The 19170-nt window shown below is 33.9% G+C and overlaps 1 protein-coding gene across 1 annotated transcript in view; it reads left to right on the forward strand.

Annotated features, from left to right (window-relative positions):
- Positions 1 to 19170, forward strand: part of ASCC3 (activating signal cointegrator 1 complex subunit 3) — a 254014-nt gene that overhangs the window by 173500 nt on the left and 61344 nt on the right. Inside the window, exons 22-30 of the mRNA XM_085217585.1 lie at positions 2463 to 2617; positions 6351 to 6449; positions 6916 to 7084; positions 8916 to 9136; positions 10536 to 10621; positions 12120 to 12286; positions 12403 to 12548; positions 12651 to 12771; positions 14714 to 14856. Of these exons, the coding sequence (XP_085073711.1) occupies positions 2463 to 2617; positions 6351 to 6449; positions 6916 to 7084; positions 8916 to 9136; positions 10536 to 10621; positions 12120 to 12286; positions 12403 to 12548; positions 12651 to 12771; positions 14714 to 14856 (1307 nt within the window). The remainder of the gene's footprint in view (positions 1 to 2462; positions 2618 to 6350; positions 6450 to 6915; positions 7085 to 8915; positions 9137 to 10535; positions 10622 to 12119; positions 12287 to 12402; positions 12549 to 12650; positions 12772 to 14713; positions 14857 to 19170) is intronic.

Consider the following 19170-nt stretch of genomic DNA (forward strand, 5'->3'; position numbering starts at 1 on the left):
AAAAAAAAAAAAAAAACTATTTTTTTAAGGGATTTGACATACTGAAAATGAGAAAATCCACAAACTGGCTGAACCATATGATCACATTTTCTAGTATATGCGTATATACTCCTTGGAAAAAATATCCTCAAGCTTATTGAAATTAAGAAAATAAATTTTGTTTGTAATATATTTCTTTTTCTTATGTCAGCATATTTCTTCTGATTTAGGGGAAAATCCTTTAGATCTTAGGTTTTCCTTGCTCCTGAAATGTCAGATTTTTGAGGAAAAAAAAAAAAAAAACTTCTGTGCTTTAAAGTGCATACTTTTACAGTGAAAATGTAGTTTTTAGTCATTGCTTTTTAGATGATTACGAGCTCTGATTTGATATTTCTTATTTGATAAGAAATCTTATCTTAGGAAGCTTTTTTATGTGCTTAAAATTAAATTGGAAAAAGTTGAATGAATATTTTCAATTTTGCAGAATTAGAGACATTTTATTTAACAAGATAACTATTTTATTTAACAAACTAAGCCAAAGGACTGAGAAAAAATCCAGCCCACTTAAACTGTACATTATAATAAATAGTAATTTAGAGTTATTAAAAATAAAACATTTAAGTTCTAGCTTTCTAATGTTTTTTTCATTCAGAAATATATCACAAATTGTTAATTTGTTACATATTTGTGCAGGGGTTTTTTGACACAATATATTGCTCCATTAATAGTATTAGCGTTTTTATTCTTTAATTTTTAATGCTTATTTCTTTCCATACCTGCCTTTGGAGAAACGAGAAGTTTGTATTAAAATACAAAAATAATTTTGCTTCCTTCAGCTTGCGGAACTAACATACACAAGGTAGATAAATATTAATGTATATGTAGAACATGTAGCTTTCTTTTATATTAACTTAGCAGGAAAATAGGCTTATGTTTTTACTGTGAAAACAAGTTATTGGTGACTATGTGCCATGATATTTTGTGTTCTTCAGCCTTATTTAAATGCCAAAGCAGGTTAGTCTGTGCTTCTTTTTTGAAGAACTACTTCTTGACATACATCTTCCTCTCTGTCCTTTCTTTCTATCAACTAGGCTTTGCTTGTCTTACATTTTTTATTTGAATTCAAAATCAAAGAAATGATGAAAGACACAGCTTCCAGATGCAGGCTTGTTATTGTTCCATAAAATAGTTTTAGTGTTACTGCTTCTACCTTTTCGAAGTTTGTTGTTACTTTAGGAATAGAATAAAAAAGACAGGAGTTAGCTGACTATCTCAAGTACTGGTGATAGACAGGGGCCGGGTCTCCCAGTGAAGGGAAATTGTGTTGTGTGCCCAGATCCTGGATTCCAGTGTGCCATGAATTAGACCAACAACAATCTACTCGCTATGCTGACTAACCATAATGTTTGTGAAATGCCAAGAAATGACTGTGGTATTTGAGATAGGCTGTCTATATTTTCAGAATACAGTTGGCCATCTTTGTGGAACAAGCAAAATTTATTCATCTTTTCTCAAGTATACCTGTCTTCTAGAATAGACAGATTTTGTTTAGAAGTTTGTCATATTTCTTAAGTGCTGTTGATAGTTTCTTATAACTATCAAAAAGAATGAAAAAGAAAATAGAAAGTTTAATAATGATTTAACAAGCAGCTTTTGGGACAGGAGACTTACTGTCCTCTAGAAGATATATGTACAAAACCTCAATGGTTTTACTCTACAGATTCAGAAGTCCACCTCTGGGATCATGATACAGAAAGTGATTTGGGGCATGAAGAAGACTAATTACCTGCAAAACCTTATTAGTCTTTGACAATTGGCATCTACCTTTATTTAACACAATTTCTGAAGTTTTGTCTCTAATTGCAAAACTACTCATGCTGTAATGCTGCCTAGGATTTTTATTTTTTTTTTAATAATATGATCCTTTATGGCCTTACTTTATCGTGACTGTGCAAAAAAAAAATAATAAATACTGCAGCATTTAGTTTTTCCTTTCTAAAAAATCAAAGCTGCTATGAGATGATTATTAGTCACGTGAATCTTAAGCCATTTACTTTTATTCAATGCTGTGAATCCAGTTTCTATGTACCTTGAATTTCTACACAGAAATTGTAGAAGTTCGATTTTGTGCCCTTCGTCAAGTAAAAGGTCAATATTCAAGCTTTTAGGAAGAGCTGTGTGACTTGGTAAGAGCATGGTCAAAAAGTCAGTAAAGAAAAGAAACTATCTTCACATAATATTTTTTTCTGTGTAAATTCTTAATAGTTATTTTAACCCCTTAGGACTTAGTACTGACTTTTCTGGGCTCTGAGTTCCTAATTCAAGTATCACAAAACATCCTGATGTGCCAGGTCAAGAGATTCAGACATTTACACAACTAGGAGCAAAACAGTCATACTCCCCTCTAAAGGCCTATTTGAAAGTCGGAGTTGAATTATTTTTCCTGTAAATATGAATTTGTTACACTAATCTTTGCTTGGCAGGTCATATGCTGCATCACGTGAAGATTGGGTTAAAGGTCAAACAGTGTGTTCATCAAATCCCCTCCATTGCAATGGAAGTAACAATTCAACCAATAACTCGCACAGTGCTTCGAGTTCGGTTGAACATCACTCCTGACTTCACGTGGAACGATCAGGTAAAAATAAAAAAAATAAAAAAAAATAGATGGGGTAAAACCAGAAGTGTTCATTTAGCTCCAATTACAGGGAGGCCACAACTATCTGGATAGGAAAATAATGTTTATTTTAGCTGCAAAGCCATTTTGGTAATAGGAATGGAATCACCTTAGAGAGCTTTAAAGAGGAAGGCACCCAAAGATCATCTTTTTATCTCTATTAATTTTAACAGGGTTGTAGTGTATATATCAAGTTGAAGTAAGTGCTTATACTGAATATCAATAGCATCTCACACACAGATTTGAGTTATATGCCCAAAAAGGAGAAGCAAGAAAACAGGAGACACAGATGGCTTTCTAAAATATAAATGAATGTCAAACTCATAAAATAAAGGCATGTAATACAGATTGTACTGTATGCCAAGTTCTGCTGCACTTCATGGCTTTACAAATATATATTCGCATCAATGCCTTTTCTGTATTTTAACTTGCCTGAACAGAAAAGTCAAGGTATTAATTGGATGCTTACATATACCCACACCCTTCCATTCTGAATCTGTTAATTAGAAATAGGTTTAAGAGAAATCTAAATGAAAATGCAAATGTCCACATGGGGGCATTGTATTGTTGCTTGTACTTTTGAAACATTCTACAGAGAGAATGGGCAAGCATATTTGTCTTTTTCTTCTCTTAGAAGATAAGGGAAATTATCATTCTGAAAGGTGCCTACTAAGTATCCTTTATTAAAAAATAAGTTATAAATCCCCTTACAAATTTACTTTAATCACAAGCAAATTAGAGTTTTATTCCATAAACATTTAGATGATATTGGAATTTATTTTTCCTGCCTAAAGGCTTTTTCTTTTGTTTTGGAAGCTTCACCAAGTTAGCTTGAGAATGGAAGGTTAATGATCAAAATATGTAAGGTCAGATTTCCCTTGCTACCTGGATTTATTACAAAAAAAAAAATGTTTAAATGGGTTCCTAACATGAATTTTAATAAGAATTATTTTTTGTTATGATTGAAACAAGTTTTATCATTTATCTTTCATCCATGTTACCTGATTGCTATCAAATACAAAAAAAAAAAGTCATGTTAAGCTAATTCCATAGTAATACAAAGTAATTTCTCAGTCTATTTTTAGCATATTCTTCTAGATTTTTACAAATTGAAAAGTGGTCTGCACAGAATTCAAATCATATATTTCAGCTCTGTACTTGACAGGTTATAGCAAAAAAGCCGATTTTGCCCATGTTTACTACAACCCTTTGATATAGTATTCCTAATAGTTGCTTCGGAAATATTGTAAGCTTTTTGTCAGTTCAACATACTGAGCTCTTCTAGTCCTTGCATATTGCTACTCATCAAAACTAGAAAATCTCTTCAATATTTTTTTTTACTTTTTTTTTTATCAGGTAGCTGTTTCTTGCTGTTTTGTTTTGTGGTATTCTTATTTCTTTATTAAATGAAACTTCTATCTAGTGAGACAGAAAAAGTTATTAAATTTAATAGTTAATAAAGATGGATAAGTGCCTTTTCAGTTCAGCTACTGAAGGTCCAAAATTGCTTCTTCATTATCACATGCTTTTCTGAAAAGTTGTTTAGAAGAGTACTGTCATCAGAATGTTAAAAATATTAGGTAACAGTTCATGTTCTTTAAGACTGTTCCTTTACCTGGATTCATAATTCTAGAATGATCCCATCATGAATCTTGTACTTACCTTTACAAGGGATTGGCAAATCGATACACTTTGGTAAACATTAAGTATGACATCATTATCTTGATACTTAATGGGCTGCAATCTTTAGTGCTGGGAGCTCTTAAGTTTAATAAAAGCTTGTGAGCTAGATTCGAGTCATAAAGTCTTACTGTATTGTTGTAGCCAAGGAACATATCCAGACAGGGCAAATAACCCTTTCTGCAGCTAGGAAGAGTCCAAAAGAAATACAGAATAACTAGTATTAATAACCAAATCATATATTAGACACAGTTTTAGGGCAGCAGTTGTCCAAAATATAGGTATGCATCAGTTCTTAAATGGTATGAGGTTCATCAATAGCTAGCTGTATGTATGTAATTCACACAGCATGTACAGGATAACTGGGTGATCAGGTCCAGCCAGCATGGGTTCATGAAAGGCAAGTCCTCCCTGACCAACATGATCTCCTTCTACGATTGACTGACCCTCCTGGTGGATGAGGGAAAGGCTGTTGATGTAGTCTACATGATGTAGTCTAGACTTCAGCAAAACCTGTGACACTGTTTCCTACAGTATGGTGGAGAAACTGTCAGCCCATGGTTTGGAAAAAGAACTGGCAGCCAGTCACGAGTGGTTTTCCCCAGGCTCGATGCTGGGCTCTGTTCTGTTTAATATCTTTGCTGATGACCTGGATGGAGATATTAAGTGCACCCTCAATAAGTTTGCAGATGATACTCAGTTGGGATAGTTGGAGTAGGAAGACACTTCCAAGGGACCTGGGAAGGCTGGATTGTTGGGCTGAGGCTCACTGGAAGACGTTCAGCATGACTAAGTGCCAGGTCTAGCACTTCAGCCACAAGCCCAGACAACACTACCAGCTTGGGGCAGATTGACTGGAAGAATCTGGAAGAAATGGACCTGGGGGCTTGGTTGAATATGAGCAAGTAGTGTGCCCAAATGGCCAAGAAGGTCAATGGCATCCTGGCTTGCACAATAAATAGCATTGCCAGCAGGACCAGGGAGGTGTATTCAGCTCTGGTGAGGACCACTCTTCGGATACTGTGTTCAGTTTTGGGCTTCTCACTACAAGAAAGACATCCAACCTCTTAAGTGTGTCCAGAGAAGAGCAACAAAGCTGGTGAATGGTCTGGAGCACAAGTCTTATGAGGAGAGGATTCTTTAGTCTGGAGAAGAGAAGGCTCAGAGGAGGCCTTACAGCTCTCTAGAACTGCCTGAAAGGAAGTTGTGGCGAGATGGACATCAGCCTCTTTTCCCACCTATCTAGCAATAGGATCAGAGGGAATGGCTTCAAGTTGTACCAGGTTGCATTCAGGAAAAATTTATTCTCTGAAGGAGTGGCCAAGTGCTCCAATTCGGCTTCCTATAGAGGTGGTTGTGTTACTGTCCCTATAGGCATTCAAGAAACATTTAAGGAGATAGTTTAGTGGGGAAATATTGGTGGTAGGTGAATGTTTGGACTGGACAATCTTCGAGGTCTTTTCCAGCCTTGGTGATTCTGTGCTTCTGTGTTCCTCTCACGTGTCCTATAGCAGTGACTAGATCAAGCTACGGTATTCTGAATCTGATAACCACTTCTTTCTAGAAAAAAAGGAGTAAGAGAGAGGAGGAGAGAAGGGTGTCAGAATTCACTACAACTTTTGCTGAAAGAATGTTTCTGACAGACAGCAAGACAGTGTTTCTATGCACAGAATTCAAACACTGAAGTACAGTGAACAAAAGACAGAAGAAATCCTTTTTTGGGATCCTGGTAAAAACCTTGGCATTTCGGTCTATTTATAGACAGCTGAGGCATTTGTTTTGGTGTGTTTATATTATGTCCATTAAGGAAACATGCACATTAAGGAAACTCTTATTGCAATATGATCTTTAAGCAGACAGATTAATTAGAAATGTTATATTGCTCATATCTCTGATTTCTTTATTTCTGTATTCCTTTGTAAACATGCATAGTTTAGAAATACACCTGATATACCCAGCAAATCTTGGAAACCTCACTACAAGTACAATAAAGATGTGTTTTCTGCTCTTAAAGGTACATGGCACCGTTGGAGAGCCTTGGTGGATTTGGGTAGAAGACCCTACTAATGATCACATTTATCATTCAGAGTACTTCATCGTTCAGAAAAAACAGGTAATGTATTTTCTTCAGAATCTCATAGCAAGACAAAAGTCAATTCAATAAGAAATAAATTTGTATGGTCAAACAGAATTTTGTGCTAAACAGAAGCAGAGCTTTCATTTTCAGATGTTCATTTTAAGCCTGAACTTTCAGAAAGATGTTTTCTAATTTTAGGTGTCCCTTTTTTTTTCTACTCTTTTGGTGGGACAGTTTTTTTCAGATGAAAAAAGGAAAGATTATAATGTTTTTTTCTGTTAAAAGAAAAGATGAAGAGTTAGTCTTGCCTTGAGGTAAATGGAAGCAAAATCTATTGTCAGTGATGGACTATCTTATAGCTGCAAATATCTTGCGTTTGGAGTTGCACACATAATTATTGCTTTGTGTTAGTAATACTTATGAAAGTGAGGCAATCTATATGATTTGTCAAGTTACTGATTTGTCTGTTCAGTAATTATTTTCTACACAATGTTTGCACTAGGTCATTACTAAAGAACCTCAACTACTGGTGTTTACAATCCCAATATTCGAGCCTCTGCCTTCTCAATATTACATTCGAGCTGTGTCTGATAGATGGTTAGGAGCAGAGGCTGTGTGTATCATAAATTTTCAACATCTGATTCTTCCAGAGAGACATCCACCCCACACAGGTATTTGAAATCTGATCATTTTCTTTCCATTCTTCTTGTTTGCATTGATTTTCCTTACAATAATGTAATAAATCTCTAACTCATTCTTCATAATAGAGAAGTATATGTTATTTCATTTTGTCATAATTGTATTATTGATACTATTTCTTCAATTTTTAGAGCTCTCTAAAATATTAAAATCCAGCTTATTTTGACTCAGCATTATAGCAGCTCTTTTGTTATTCCAGGTTCACCAGAGGAAAATTGAAACTGACAATAAAATTAGGCAAATATGTATGTTGCAATATGTCTTAGTACTTATAGTCATTACATTTCTTGTGGACTGGTTCAAATTAATTTTAGCATGGAAGGTTGCATTGTAATCAGTATTCGGCAAAGGAAAAACAGTTAAAATTTTGGAATAGGCAACTTTTCACTATTTTTACTAACATAAATGCATCATAGCAAGCATTGTTATAGTACAGAACATCTAATTTCAACTCAGCACTGCTGATCAAGTCATGGCCTTCCTCTCCCCCTCCTTTTTAACACTTGGCACAGAAGCATGTGTTTGTGTTTTGCTTCTTTTTTTCTGGATATATAAATTGCTTTGTACATTCATTGTGCCTGATGTCATTGTAAGACCTTTTCACTGTAATTACATTTGGCTCATCTAGCAGTCTGTGAAGTGACTGCCTTCAGAAATACTTCATTCTCATACGATGTTGTCCTTTGGCATGTGTAAGTTCACATGTGTTTGTGAAGTGTTTAGTTATTGTTATACTGTACCTACACTGTCTGGAAAAGCATGTGTAACCTTTTTATCTAATTGACTGATCACTGACTACTATTCAGAAGAAACAGAAAGATATTTACACATCACCAGTTATGGAGCCTCTAGGATTTATGATAATTGATTTCAATTCCCATCTGGTTCCCACTCAACAATGAAGTACATAGAGGCCCTGCTAGACAGAAAACCTTTCTCCTCAACGGATCTCAAGAAATCAGTTTTAGTGGGAATGATAAAACATCCACAAGGTATCAGGGAAAAGCATGTGAAGAATATTAGGCATAATTGTCTCAGTAGATTTCATAACTCCCATATCATACCTTTATGTGAAGCACCCTGAAAAGAAAATGAGACCTCTAGCCACAGGAAAAAAAAAAAAAAAAATAGAAGACCAACTTCAAAGCAAGCATCTGCATAGCAGAATTCAGTGCAGTCTCCTTAATTTGGTGGGTTTCCAAATCCAATTTGGTTATATATGTCATCTTCCAAATTCCATAATCTAATTGTTTGGATAGCAGATGCCCTCAACATATACTGAGAATCATGTATTGAAGGGCTGTTTGTTTATTTATTGAGATTATATCTTTAATTACATGTTTAAAGAATTAAATTCAGAATTTAATTGTTCTCCTCTGATTTGCATTACTCCATTAATTGAGACGCTCCAAAGAATTTTAGTTCTTCATTCTTACTATAAAGATCTTTTTCATGAACCTGAAATATGCAGACTGCCGTCTTCTTACTCATCCTTCTGTTATCATAAGATGGGCAAACGCATATGATCTAGTATAGTGAGTTTAGAACTTACTACAACTGGAAAAAAGTAGCTGTCAGAAACTAACTATAATAATTCAAGAAATACCTGATCTGTGAAATCAACATTTCAGTATTCCTCATGGAAGTTAACAATAGCCCAATGTGAATTCTATGTGATATATTAGGTAAAGCCATTTCCAGTGGGAGCTTTCCGCTAAGATATTAATATTTTTAGCTTCATAGTAAACTCTGTTATGTGATGGCATCTGTTGTCATGCACTCATGATTATTTTGTGTTTGTAGAGCTTCTAGATCTTCAACCTTTGCCTGTCACAGCCTTAGGACATCCAGAATATGAAGTCCTCTACAAGTTCACACACTTCAATCCTATCCAGACCCAGATATTTCATACACTTTATCACACAGACTGTAATGTTCTTCTTGGAGCACCTACAGGTTCTGGAAAGACTGTTGCAGCTGAATTAGCCATCTTTAGAGTTTTTAACAAGTATCCCACATCAAAGGTTTGTAAAATAGATTTCCTAGAACCATTTAGTATATGTTTTCAGCAGCCCAGAAGCTTAGGAAGACTATTCGAAACTGAATTTTGTTTTCTCCAATTTATAACTGTCTGAATACAAAATGCGTATGCTTTTATTTCAAATTTATATATTAATCAGTGTGCAATTGGTGTTAAATTTGAAAACACACCATACCAACATACTAGTTTTCCTTTTCTGTAATTGTCTGCTTTACCTAAGTTGTTCTTGCTTAGCCTTTAATCTTCTACTAGCAGTAATCCTGTTTTAAAGCAATTAATTACCCTCCATGTCAATACAACTAGCTCCATTCTCTCTCATATTTAAATAAATAAATTGTAATTAATTACTGCAAGCCTATTCTCTATTAAAACATTCTCTATTAGAGAAAAAAATAGAGAAAAAATTCTCTTATTAAACCTTAAAACAAATTGTCTAAAGCTCAGCATTTCTGCTTTGGGGAGTTTTGTTTTCAAAGTGAATATGTGGCTGTATTTTGACTTAGCTCGTCTTAGGTACGCACTTTTTAGCTCTAAATTCTCTGGAAAATACATCTATTTGTGAGATTTAATCAAAGAATAGCCTTTGAATTTATCAGAAATAATGTACATAAATCACTTATTTGTCTTTGAAATCTTAGTATCTTCAGGTAATTTGGTAGTCCTGGCTATGATAAATAAAGCTCAGACTTGTTTTTGGGTTATGTACTGGAAATATGAAAAAGCCGTTTTTTCAGGGAATGTACTTTTTTAGTTTTAATAAATACAAAAATCTGGCTATATGTTCTAAAAAACATATGTGAATTCTTTCAGCAGCAGTTTCTTCCTGCTTAGACCTTCCTAGAGATTCAGAATATTTAATCATAAATCTGTAAATATATCTATACGTCAAGGTATTCCACCCTGCACAGCAAGCTACTTTGAGGACAATATTATGTCATTTTACTCAGAGTAATCAGCTCTATAATTTAACTTGTATTTTTTTTAATAAGTAAGTGACATACCTAGAAATTGGGTAAGATATTACATGCTGGAAATTCTGATTGTTTTTGTTCTAGAATGCATGTTTCCAGGTTTTCTAGTCCTGGAAAATATGGCTTTATTTATATATTCAGCGGATTTTTATAGTAAGTAGTGCAGCAAATACTTCCAATTAAGTGAGTTATTCATTTGTTTCTCAATTTATTTATTTGTTAATGGCTCAGTAAACAAAGTAATGTTTTCAGGTTTGTCTATTTTAAATATAGTCCTTGTTTAGGTAATTTGAGGAATATGTGTTTAATGCATTTGCAGATAATGACAAAATCTTGCAAGTAATATTTTCTTTTCGTATTGGTACAATTTAATAAAAGTATCTTTTTTTTTTTTTTTTTTTTTTTTTGCAGGCAGTGTACATTGCACCCTTAAAAGCACTCGTTCGTGAGAGAATTGAGGACTGGAAAGTTAGGATTGAAGAAAAACTTGGTAAAAAGTATGTTTCTCCTTACCTAATCAAAGAAATGAGAAGCAAAAGAACAGCCCATCAAGTATGGATAAAATCTACAGAATACTTTTGAGTATTTCAAAATAGATTTTGCTTGTATATAATCCTTCAAATTTCTAATAGTTAAAAAATTTTAAAATGCTATCAGTAGTCATTGTGAGAGCAAAATCAGAAGTGAAAAAAGAGGTACACTTCGATGTCTACATATTTTCATTCTCATTATTTGCCAGTATATCAAATATGAAGCTGAGATTTCTCTCAGCAGTGTTCTTGGTAATTGAAACTGCAATTCAAAATAAGCATTCAATGGAATCCTCATCTATCAAAGATCTCGTAGAAGTTATATGAACTATATAGCAGCATTCATATATTGTCTTTATTATATAAAGTGTGGAATATAGATTTGTTCCTTGGCCTCATGAATTTTTTGCTGATCTTCACAGGTGTTGGAAATCAGCTGTTACTTTATGACATATAAGGAGTATAGTCATGTTGATGTTTTCCAAACTTACACTTTCTTGAGTTAAAAAGTATATGTATAGGATATAATGCCTTTCACTCTCCTATATACAGATTTCTTGTGAATTAAAACTCAAAGCACACTCCGATATTCAATAAAAGGAGGTACTACTCAGTGTACACAAAATTACCAGTGAGATTCCTGCTGTTATCATAGCAGTAACTTATTTACTGGCAGCACTTCTTTAGTTTGTTGCTGTTATTTAATAATGTGTGAGAATAAATTATTTATTTCATCATTTTAAATTATTTCCAGGTGGTATTTCCTTTTTGAGATTGATTTTAGTATTTGTGACTTAATTGTTGGATAGAAGAGGCACTTTACTTTGAAGGATTTTTATTAGATGTAGAATGTGTTACAGAAATGTCAAAAATATTCAGTCTAAAATGATGGTTCTCAAATAATGTCTGTAGAAATTGAAAGGATAATAAAGTAAAGCAGCTGGAAGAATTCCACTAATATTCCCCCAAAAATGACTCCAGCATAATTTCTGCTCTACTCTTGACGTAGCTTCACACACAAATGCAGATATGCTACAGTCCAGCCTCATTATTCAAACCAGAGAAACCAAAGATCTACACACATCAGCAGGCAGCAACTTGTTTTAGAAAGCTTTTGTGCTATGACAGGATGTTATGAATCACGTTGTAACATAATAATATTTCTGTAGTATCTGCATTTTGAAAAATAAGCAGTGTATTGTTTGGGACTCATATTCACCCTCTTCATTTTTTGTAGTGTTGCAAAGGAATGATATTTAATATTTATGTGGTATGTGCTAGAAACAATTTTTATCTCAGAATAGCTTTGAAAATCTTGATGGAAAGTATTTGGTCAGAAACTATCTGATTTTGTATAATTTTATTTCTTCTCTCTTTTAAGCATTAATGTTGGAACGCTAAGATGTTCTGAAGCACTATGAAGCCAGTTTTATGTAGTTTGAAAAAATATCTTTCTTGATTACAGGGTTGTAGAGTTAACTGGAGATGTGACTCCTGATATGAGAGCTATTGCTCAAGCTGATCTGATTGTTACTACCCCAGAGAAGTGGGATGGTGTCAGCAGAAGCTGGCAGAACAGAAGCTATGTTCAGAAAGTTTCCATTCTCATCATAGATGAAATCCATCTGCTAGGTGAACAAAGTTTTCTTTCTTGTTATTTTTTATCAGAATCATAGATAAATTTGAAGAACTGTGCTTGCACTTTTTTTTTTCTATCTCTGTTTTTCAATGTACTTTACATTTAATAGGGGACGAAAGAGGCCCAGTACTGGAAGTCATTGTGTCTCGAACAAACTTCATCTCATCTCACACAGAGAAGCCTGTAAGAGTAGTTGGCTTATCCACTGCATTAGCAAATGCCAGAGATCTTGCTGATTGGCTAAATATTAATCAGGTATGAAAAATGTTTCAGAAGATGTGTTTGTGCTGCGGGAAAGCAAAACAGTGATTTGTAAGATAATTCAGGATTAAACTTGAAAAAAATGTTTTCTTGTAGATGGGTCTGTTCAACTTCCGACCTTCAGTACGTCCAGTTCCTTTAGAGGTACACATTCAGGGATTCCCTGGCCAGCATTACTGTCCTCGCATGGCTCGCATGAACAAGCCTGCATTTCAGGGTAAGCAAGCTCCCAGACGTTTTTCCTTTTTATGTATAAGCATGATTCTGAACACTTTTCGCAGTACATTTGCAGCACACTTACGACATGTATTACTGTCTGTCCTCTTGGCATGTATACAAGGAATCTGCATCTGCTAATGACCCAAAGCTATTTGTCTGAAATGTAAAGAGCACTGCACATGTAACATGTAACGGTGGAATGTAGTGTGTTTAGAACATAAGAATAAAATTAGTACTAATGAAGGGAAAATAAAACATGTTTCCTCTTAATGTTTGACACCATAAAGAAACATTTGTTTCTTTTATAATAAATATAATTCAAATATTAGAAATTTAGAAAGCAGTAAAACCATTCATATTATTAATCTGCTGAGGCACTTTCATATGGACCATTGTCTGTAAGCATTAAAAAATTGTAAACAGAAGTTGCAAGTCAGGCTAACCTCACATAATTCTAGTTTCAAAGCAATAACCATAAAATTCAAAATTTGTAGTGCATCCAGATATGCTTCTGTTTCCAATTTTTTATTCGTAACAAAACTAGCATGCAGGATAGATTTAAGAAAAACTCTTATATTTTATTGGAACATATTTTATCTTGGTTGCATAAGGAATATTTATTATATCAACTAAAAATAACCTCCAGTATAAATTTTCTAATGTGAACTGTTGTTGATTCTGAGGTGACATTTGTGAGGTGACTTTTTAGCTGCTTTAATTATCCTTATGACAGAAGCAAAGTATTGATTGTGGACTAGAGACCAATCTTGGCAGCTCAGATTATTTACACCTCCACAAGAGCATTGTACAAAAACACTAATGAACAATAAATCTGTCTTGGGCTGTTATGCCACACCTGTTCCAGAAGCAACAGAAATCCATTAGATGCTGGGCTTTTAAAATCTATAGATACACTGGCATATATAATTGTAAGGTATAAATACACATTAATTATCCTTTTTTAGTAATTTCACAATTATATGGTATGTATATATGCAGGATAGTATTCATAAACTGAAGAATGATATGTAATGTTGTATAGTATGAAATAATTTTCAGAAATAATTCTTTAACAAAATCAGTAGAATGAGGATTACATGAGAAAACAGAAATGGATTTGCTGAGAGCATATTCCAAGTACATACAACTGTCTAGACTTCTAGTGCTTGTTGATGTTAAAAAAATCTGTAGATTTTTTCCCCCACTTGTTTGCCATGATGTAGTGAAAGTTGTAGCACTTCAATTTAATCCTTATTCCTGAGATCGTAAAAAATTGGTGGAACCTGAAACTTTTGAAACATGGGAAGAGCAAGAAAATATTTTTTAAGAAAGTCTTAAGGCATAATTGCTTTAAATGTGTCACAGTAATTAATAAACAACACTTCTTTGATGTGTTCCATGATGTCCACCATAAGCTATTCAAAGATTACTCTCTGCCATTTAAACCTTTTCTTTCTATTTTTACTGTATTGAAATGATATTTTGCAGGCAGCCATGAATTTATGCAGTCTGTAAATCAAGCCAAACAGAAAGCAAGTTTTGGGCCTTCGTGGCACCTAGCCAAAGACAACATATCCTAATAGCTTAGAAAAACATAACTTATTTATTGGGCTAAGACAGAGAAATGCACAGTCTTTGAAGTCTAGAAAGCTTGTCCAGCTTCTGTGTTTCATCTTTTTTTTCTTTTTTCTTTTCTAATTGCTTCTCTTAAATTTTTATATTAAAATGATCACCAAAGTAACAGAGCAAATTATCTCAGCTTCAGCTGAGCAGTTGTGTCATTTTTCAGAGATGTTTTATACTCAGTTGTTTCTGTCTGTCAGAACAAAGTATATCAGCAGAGGTATTACAGAGTATATCAACTGTGTAGGTATTACAAGCAGAATTTGTGGGTTTTGTCATTAAAGAGCTCAATTCTCAAGTTCTGTTTTTCTCAACAGCAATTCGAAGCCATTCTCCAGCCAAGCCTGTTCTTATTTTTGTGTCATCCAGACGTCAGACAAGGCTTACTTCCTTAGATCTGATAGCTTTCCTAGCTACTGAGGATGATCCTAAACAATGGCTGAAGATGGATGAAAGAGAGGTAGAATAATATTACCTGAATTAATTCGGATTTTCTGTTGTCTTATTGATATCTATTTGAAAACAAATTAATTTGAAAACAAAGGGTGATTTGAGGGTAAATCTTGAAACAGGTGTTTCAAGTGTGTATTAAAACTAGCATTAAGGCTATTTAAATATCTTTGCAAGGTCTGAACTCTAGAAAGCAAATTATTTTGTTTTTCCTGCCCATGGATTAGTGCTAGTTCCATTGTCCCATGCAACTTACATCACATGATACAAGTCTTTAACACAAATACAAAGAATAAAAGGAGCAGGGCTATGTTCTCCCAGATTTGCAGCCAGAAAACTGTGGCATGTTGCTGTTGAATAGGAATTTAAACCAATTTTTTTCATTGTTTTTCTTTTCATGCAATATAATCTTTAATTACATTTTCTTGTATTGTTTCTCCTAACAATTCTTTAATTTATTGAAAAGAAAATGTCCAAATAATAAATATCCAATCAATATTCTGTTTTGTTTGCATTCTACGAAATTTATACTAAATTTTGTTTAATGATCTCTGTTCCACATCTGCTCTGAATACAGAACTCTTTATTTCCTTCTGGATTAGTGGTACTGATTCCATTTTCCATCATTGCTTTGGAAAAAAAGTTGTTCAGATTTCCTAGATTTTGGAAGCTAGCTTTCTCTCACCTTCTGCATGGGAATTTCTGTGTTACAACCAAAACACAGCAAAATATTGGCTCATAAGTACCGGGTAAAAACCGAATATTCAACAGTTATGTGAAACATATATTTGTATACCAAAAATTATATTCTATTCTGAAAGTATAGATTTCTAGATAAGAAAGAACACTTGCCTTTGCTCCTCACAAAAAAAAAAAAATAAAAAAGAATTCTCTGAGATAAAGCATAACATTTATATCCTGCCTACCTTGGATGGATTTTATAGGAGAAAATGGATGTCTTGGCTGACAAACTGCTAGTACTAAAACATGTCTTAATCTGATGTTGCTCTTCTAATTTTACAACTTCCATTTAAATTGTTTTCTTGAGTGTAACAGAAATGTTTCATATCAAAATTATTACTGCCTAATAGAGCTTTCTAGTACCTTGAACTGGTTTGCTGTAGTAATGTCACATACAGTTACAATACACAACATGCAGCTTGCTCTATATGACTTGCATTCATCTGAGTAGCTTCACCAGGTCCAGTGAGCCCCCTACTGTCCCAAGAAGAACCATATCTGAAGGAAGGTTCTTCACTTACGCATGAGAGATTTTCTGGAAAAGGGTTTTCTATTAAAAGTATTTTAATATGGGACTTCCTGTCTTGTACCCTATCAGGGGTTAGACATTTTCATCTGTTTCGGAATATACCTCTGAAGGTTTTGAAATAGGACCTGACAAGGGCAAACAGACTGTCTATTTACTAGTTTGATAACATTTGCATATGATTTGTATTTGAATTAATAACCTGAATGTTTGGAGCATAACAAAGATGCTTATCACGTTATTAAGTTACAGTTATGTAAATACAAAACACTGAGGATTATGTCCACAGTTCTTATGTCTTACCAATATTTTGCATAAAATAATTGTATGAAGTTATGAAGTACCTACAAGATCAAGTGGACATTGCTTTAGGTAATCAGGGAACCAGTTTATAGTTTCGTGTTTCAAATGAGCAATGTTAACCTGAATTTCATTTTTCATTGAAGCAAAGGACAAAGCTATGGTAATGCAACATGCATGTATTGCTTACTTCTTTATATATTTATATATATATATATAAAATAGATATATATATATAATAGATATTATGTTTTTAATTTAAATATTCAAACTTTACGTTATATTAAATTCAAGCTTGAATTAGGTGAAATATGCAAAAATCTCTTTATTGCCATATAATTTTTTACATACTAGTTAATACCTTCTGTACAGAAGGTACAATAGACATTGCCTATCCTCAAAACTTTCTCACATAATTCAAGTGTTTCTCAAGTCCATATGAGATAAAAATGGACCAGTTAGAAAAAAGAAATTGTTGTTGTCTTTTAACCATTTTTAAATCCTGGCAGTTTATGTTTGTCTTTTGTAGACTAGTGTTCACTGAGGGGGACTTAAAGACAAATATCTTAATGTGAAAAACACTAGTAGTTGTTAATTGTGAAGTGTGTTGAGATATAGGAGATTTTTCATAAATGGGTGTATACAGAGTTTACAGTCTTTATGACTGATCTTGGCACTTTTTTTCATTCATCCCTATTTGTATGATATTAATTTAGATCAATGTAAAATTCTGTCAAGAAAACACTGGTTATATTCATTTGATTGTGTAATTTATTTAGCTACATGATGCCCAAGAGCTATTCTATGTTTATGTTAACTTCCCAGTAGGCAGGTTTCGTAAGGCTACTTCAAATGTTCTAAGTAATGCTATCCATAATAACATCTGGGAGAGTCACACTGAGGTAGACACAAATTCTTAGAACCACTGAAAACAGTTCTTCTCGGTTAGCCAGGATGGCATCTTTTCAGTTGTGGTAACAGAGAGATTCAGGATTTGTGGGGGATTGGAATGGGAGAGAGAAGCCAATGTTTTGTCTTTGGTGTGTGTTTATCAGCTTGATTATCATCTTAGTTTCCTTGATCTTCTTTGTAGATCCTGTAGTTTATCAAATTTCTCTCTGCTGTGGTAGCCCCAAACAGACTTTCATTTGCATCTCCTATCTATAGAAGTCCATCAAGGCTTCTATTCATAAAACTCAATATTACTTCTCTTCCCTCTCTAGTAACAGGCAAAGCCACCTCGTCTGCCACACAGCTCCAAGTATCAAGTTCAGATGATATTTTAGTTAGTTACATTTGAAAGGACGTGAACTTCTGTGAAGCTTTTGGAATACATATCTGTATATATAAATTTGCATACAGGAACAAATTTTCATCTATTGCCACCAAAGTAGACAGAAGCATACCTGCATCATGGGGAAATCACAGATCTTCTCTCCCTTAAAGGAATCAGTGGTATAACAAGTACAATTGAATTATAGTTGAAAAGGAGTTTTATTCTACTTCCATCTATGGAAAATATATATTGCCAACAATTCCATTCAGTTTTGGAGAGGATTCTTCTTAGATGTTTTTCCTGGATTTCATGTCTGATGTATAGTTTCTTGCTCATACTCTTGTTTCCACAGTACTTAACTTACTGAAAGCTACTGAGAATGTTGAGACAAGTCAGTCTTCATAAGATGAGACAGTACTTGATAAAGCTTGTTGTTTCTAGTACTGATTGTTTACCCTGTTCTGCTGGACTTGTTAATTCACAAAAACAGATCAGTTTAATAGATTCTATTCAAATTAGTTTCAGGCTGTGTGTATGATTTTCATTAAAAAAATGTAGACTTAAATATCTCATGTCTAGTTTAATCTGAGCAGGGAGACCTCCAAAAATGTGCTTAGGTGTAGCACATGCAAAAATTCTGTTGTAGCAGTTAGTTCTTCAGTATTTAATCAGAACTGCTCACAGTTTGCCGAAAGTAGAGTCTGAGTCTTTTGAAGAGGTAAGAACAATTACCTATCCTAGAGCCTTAGAGGTGCCTTGCCTTTTTTCTTTCTTTCTTTCTTTTTTTTTTAATGTAAAATGCATTGTCCATACTCATTCCAAAACCAACTTTTTATCCCTCTTAAAATGCGTAGTCCAACACAGAGCTTGTTTTTCACCAGAATGAAGAAACAGTTGGAGATGCCGCGTTTGCCATTTTTGACTGTTTGCTCTAGTTTCAAGGACTCTTCAGTAGACATCACTCTGTAAAGATCTTCCTCAATATTACTTACGAGGCACAGGTGCATCATGACAGCAGTGTGAATAGGCAGTGCATCTCAAAGAGAAGACTGCCCCTCTAAATTGAGTAATTCCTCTCTTCTTTTTATAGTTCATCCGTGTCAGTGGGCCAGCAGATGCCAATGAAAAAATAAAACCTTATGTTTACCCTGCTTTTTTGTGTAATCTTGAGATGATTTATAAATCTGCATGAGTTATAAATCTACAATTACTAGCTAAAATTCAGACTTCAAGCTGTCAGCCAAGATTGTCATGTTCAAGCTTGTGACCCATTACTTAACTTGTTAAAAGGGACAACAGCTCAGATTATCCTTTTAAAACAGAGTGCCACCAGTTTGTGATGGTAAGCTTGTCCATGATATATACTGCTCTACATCTGGAGCTGTCTGAAGAGGAACAAGCTCTTCTCTCAGTGGTGGTGGTGGTGGTAGATGTTGCAATCTTTGTAGAATTTCTTAGAATTAAGTTTTTTAGTTTCTTTA

Source organism: Meleagris gallopavo, chromosome 2 (genome assembly GCF_905368555.1).
Source record: "Meleagris gallopavo chromosome 2, MGAL_WU_HG_1.1, whole genome shotgun sequence".
Lineage (NCBI taxonomy): Eukaryota > Metazoa > Chordata > Aves > Galliformes > Phasianidae > Meleagris > Meleagris gallopavo.